The sequence below is a fragment of the Nicotiana tomentosiformis genome, chromosome 9 (genome assembly GCF_000390325.3).
Source record: "Nicotiana tomentosiformis chromosome 9, ASM39032v3, whole genome shotgun sequence".
Taxonomy (NCBI): Eukaryota; Viridiplantae; Streptophyta; class Magnoliopsida; order Solanales; family Solanaceae; genus Nicotiana; species Nicotiana tomentosiformis.
The window spans coordinates 86,963,449-86,967,648 of record NC_090820.1 but is presented as its reverse complement, the minus strand read 5'-3'; the positions used below and the strand labels follow the sequence as shown (position 1 = coordinate 86,967,648).

The 4,200-nt window shown below is 49.1% G+C and overlaps 1 protein-coding gene across 1 annotated transcript; it reads right to left on the bottom strand.

Annotated features, from left to right (window-relative positions):
* Positions 1 to 313: 313 nt before the first annotated feature.
* On the bottom strand, positions 314 to 3,531 carry LOC138899144 (uncharacterized). The gene is made up of 3 exons (XM_070185266.1): positions 3,406 to 3,531; positions 624 to 736; positions 314 to 542 (listed from the first exon to the last, which is right to left on the bottom strand). Exons 1-3 carry the CDS (start codon positions 3,529 to 3,531, stop codon positions 314 to 316), a joined length of 468 nt encoding a protein of 155 aa, XP_070041367.1.
* Between the last annotated feature and the right edge of the window lie 669 nt (positions 3,532 to 4,200).

The window sequence follows — 4,200 nt, the reverse complement described above, 5'->3', positions numbered from 1 at the left end:
CCGGTACGCCATGAAGCCTGATGATCTCGCGGATATATACTCAAGCCAGCTGCTTGGAAGAATAGGTAGTCATCACAGGAATAAAATAAGCTGACTTGGTCAACCGGTCCACAATCACCCAAACTGCATCAAACTTTCGCTGAGTCCGTGAAAGGTCAACAACGAAATCCATAGTGATCCGCTCCCATTTCCACTCCGGAATCTCTAACTTCTGAAGCAACCCACCAGGTCGATGATGCTCATACTTCACATGCTGGCAATATAGGCACCGAGCTACATACTCCACTATGTCCTTCTTCATTCTCCTCCAGGATCAATGCTGTCTCAAGTCCTGATACATCTTTGCGGCAACCGGATGAATATAATACCGCGAACTGTAAGCCTCTTGGAGAATCAACTCACGCAAACCATCCACATTGGGCACACATAGCCTGCCATGTATCCTCAATGCACCATCATCCCCAATAGTGACCTCCTTAGCATCACTGTGGTGGACAGTGTCCTTGAGGACAAGTAGATGGGGGTCCTCATACTGACGCTCCCTGATACGATCATAAAGAGAAGACCGAGAGACCATATAAGCCAATACTCGACTCGGCTCAGAAACATCCAATCTAACAAACTGGCTAGCTAAGGCTTGAACATCCAGTGCCAGAGGCCTCTCTACTGCTAGAAGATATGCTAAGCTCCCCAAACTCTCCGCCCGGCGACTCAAGGCATCAGCCACCACATTGGTCTTCTCGGGATGGTACAAAATGGTGATATCATAGTCTTTAAGAAGCTCCAACCACCTCCGTTGACGCAAGTTAAGATCCTTCTATTTGAACAAATGCTGCAAACTCCGATGATCAGTGTAAATCTCATAATAGACACCGTATAAATAGTGTCGCCACATCTTCAAGGCGTGAACAATAGCTGCTAACTCAAGGTCGTGGATAGGATAGTTCTTCTCATGGGGCTTCAACTGGCGGGAGGCATAAGCAACCACTCTACCCCTTGCATCAGAACACACCCAATGCCGATCCGCAAGGCATCACAATACACTGTGTAAGAACCAGAAACTGATGGTAGGACTAGAACTGGAGTCGGGGTCAAAGTAGTCTTGAGCTTCTGAAAGCTCTCCTCGCACTCCTCCGACCGCCTGAAAGGAGCACCCTTTTGGGTCAATTTGGTCAAGGGCGATGTAATAGATGAGAAACCCTCCTCAAAACGATAGCAATAGCCCGCCAACCCAAGAAAGCTCTGAATCTCCATGGCTGAGGATGGTCTAGGCCAACTCTGCACCGCCTCTATCTTCTTCGGATCTACCTGAATACCCTCACTGGACACCACGTGCCCCAAGAATGCCACTGAATTGAGCCAAAACTCACACTTGGAGAACTTTGCATAAAGTTTCTCCTCCCTCAATTGCTATAACACAATCCTTAGATGCTGAGCATGCTCCTCCTGGATACGAGAGTACACCAGGATGGTATCAATGAATATATTAACGAACGAGTCGAGATAAGGCTGAAACACATAGTTCATCAAATGCATGAACGCTGCTGGGGCATTTTTATCCCAAAAGACATCATAAGGAACTCATAATGGCCATATCGGGTCCTGAAAGCTGTCTTAAGAATATCTACGTCCCAAATCTTCAGCTGGTGATACCCTAACCTCAAATCAATCTTGGAGAACACCATCGCTCCCTGAAGCTAGTCAAACTAATCATCAATACGCGAAAAAGGATACTTGTTGTTGATTGTGACCATGTTCAACTGTTTGTAATCAACGCATATTCTCATAATACCATCCTTCTTCTTCACAAATAGAACTGGTGCACCCCGGTGACACGCTAGGCCGAATAAACCCCTTATCAAGGAGTTCCTGAAGTTGCTCCTTCAACTCATTCAACTCCATCGGTGCCATACGGTACGGTGGAATAGAAATGGGCTAAGTTCCAGGCACCAAATCAATACCCCTGTCTGGCGGCATGCCCGACAGGTCTACAGGAAACACATCTGGGAAATCTCGCACCACCGGAATAGAATCAATAGCAGGGGCCTCTGTACTAACATCCCTCACAAAGGTCAGATAAGACAGACAACCTTTATCACCCATCCGCTGAGCTGTCAAGTATGAAATCACTCCAGTGGGAACATAGTCTGGAGACAGCCAATCCATACCCAAAATCACATCAAAATCGACCATACTAAGCAACAAGAGATCTACTCTAGTCTCCAAACTCCTAATAGTCACCACACATAACCGATATACACGGTCCACAATAATAGTATCACCCACGGGACTAGATACGTGAATAGATTAAACTAAAGACTCACAGGACATATCCAGATAATGAGCGAAATACGAGGACACATACGAATAAGTTGAACCAGGGTCAAATAATACAGAGGCATCTCTATGGCACACTGAGACAATACATATAATTACAGCATACGAAGCAATGGCATCTGGTCTGGCAGTAAGAGCATAGAAACGGGCCTGGCCGCCCCCTGATCGGCCTTCCCCTCTCGGGCGACCCCTAGTTGACTGGGCTCCATCCCTAGCTGGCTGAGCGGGTGGTGAAGAAACCGGTGCTGATGTCAGAGACTGGCTCCTTTGCTGGGCCGGACCTCCCGTAAGGCGGGGACAATGTCTCCTGATGTGGCCAAACTCTCCACACTTATAGAAACTCCCTGGTGCTGGTACTGGGGACTGAAGGGAGCCCCGAGCACCGGGATAACTAGTAGAAAGACCTGGCACAGACGAGTACTGACCCGATGGAGCACAGGACAAACTCTAAGCTAGGAGGGCACTGAGAGATGAATGGACCTACTGATAACTGTGTGAACCATGGCCAGATGATGCACCACGGTGAACTGGACGAGCCGTCTGAACATGTCTGAAAGGACGGCCTCTTCCGTGCTGGAACTGACCCCCAAAAGGAGCACCGCTAAATCCACCTTGTCCACGAGACCTCTTGGCCTCTCTCTCAACCTACTCCTGGCAGCGAACTATCTCGATTTGACGAGCAATATCAACAACCTCATCAAAAGTAGCACCAGACACTCTCTCTCTCTAGTCATAAGCAACCGCAGCTGAAAAGTGAGGCCATCTATGAACCTCCTGATCCTCTCTCTGTCTGTGGGAACCAACCAGATAGCATGATGGGCCAACTCAGAAAATCTCATCTCATACTGCGTCATGGACATATAACCCTAACGAAGCTGCTCGAACTGCCTGTGCAGCTCTTTTCTGCGGGACTGAGGCACGAACTTCTCTAGGAAAGAACGGAGAACTGCTGCCATGTAAGGGGTGTTATGCCGACTGACCTATGCCTCTCATAAGCCTCCCACTAACTGAAGGCAGCCCCAGAGAACTGAAAAGTAGTGAGCGAGACCCCACTGGTCTGCAGAATACCTGACGTATGGAGTATCCTCTAACATCGTCCAAGAAACCCTGTGCATCCTCTCCCTCTGCACCACTAAAAGATGGAGGCTGCAGCCTCCCAAATCTCTCTAATCTACGATGCTCATCCTCAGGCATAGCAGGAACCACATAATCCTGAGCAGCAGCAACCGGCTGGACTGGTGGTGCCCCCGGTTCTAGAATCCCTGTAACAACTGCTCTGGTGTGCGAGCGGCGGGAGTCTGAGCGCCTCCCCTGGCCTGAGAAGTGGTTGTTGCAGCAGGAACAGAGACCGCCTGAGCAAGACTAGTACACGCGATCAGAATGTGAACTAAGGCCTCCTGAAGGCCTGGAATCACAATAGGCACATGTGGTGCCTGAGCTGGTCCCACAGGCTTATCCACAACTAGTGCCTGCTCCTGAACTGGGGCAACTGGTGGGTCTGCAGGTACTACCCCAGCTGCTGTGCGGGATGCACCTCTGCCCCTACTGCGGCCTTTACCGCGATCTCGGCCTCTCGCGGCCCTGGCTAGAGGTACTGGTGGTTGTCCGTCCTGCCCCATTGTACGAGTCCTCACCATCTGTAAGAGAATGAAACAACAGATGTTTAGTCACCAGAATCAACAGATTCGCATGACAAGAATTCAAGAATATAAAGTTTTTCCTAAGGGTTCTACAACATCTCAAATATAAGTACAGATGTCTCCGTACCGATCCGCAAGACTCTACTAAACCTGCTCATGACTCGTGAGACCTATGTAACCTAGGCTCTGATACCAATTTGTCACGACCCAAAACCTAACCCGT

Coding starts and splice junctions, on each gene's coding strand:
- LOC138899144 (XM_070185266.1), bottom strand. CDS start 3,531: ATGCCTGAGGATGAGCATCGTAGATTAGAGAGATTTGGGAGGCTGCAG. Junction 737..3,405: donor GAGGATACTCCATACGTCAG/GTATTCTGCAGA, acceptor CATCCCGAGAAG/ACCAATGTGGTGGCTGATGC. Junction 543..623: donor GTTCAAGCCTTAGCTAGCCA/GTTTGTTAGATT, acceptor TGATCGTATCAG/GGAGCGTCAGTATGAGGACC.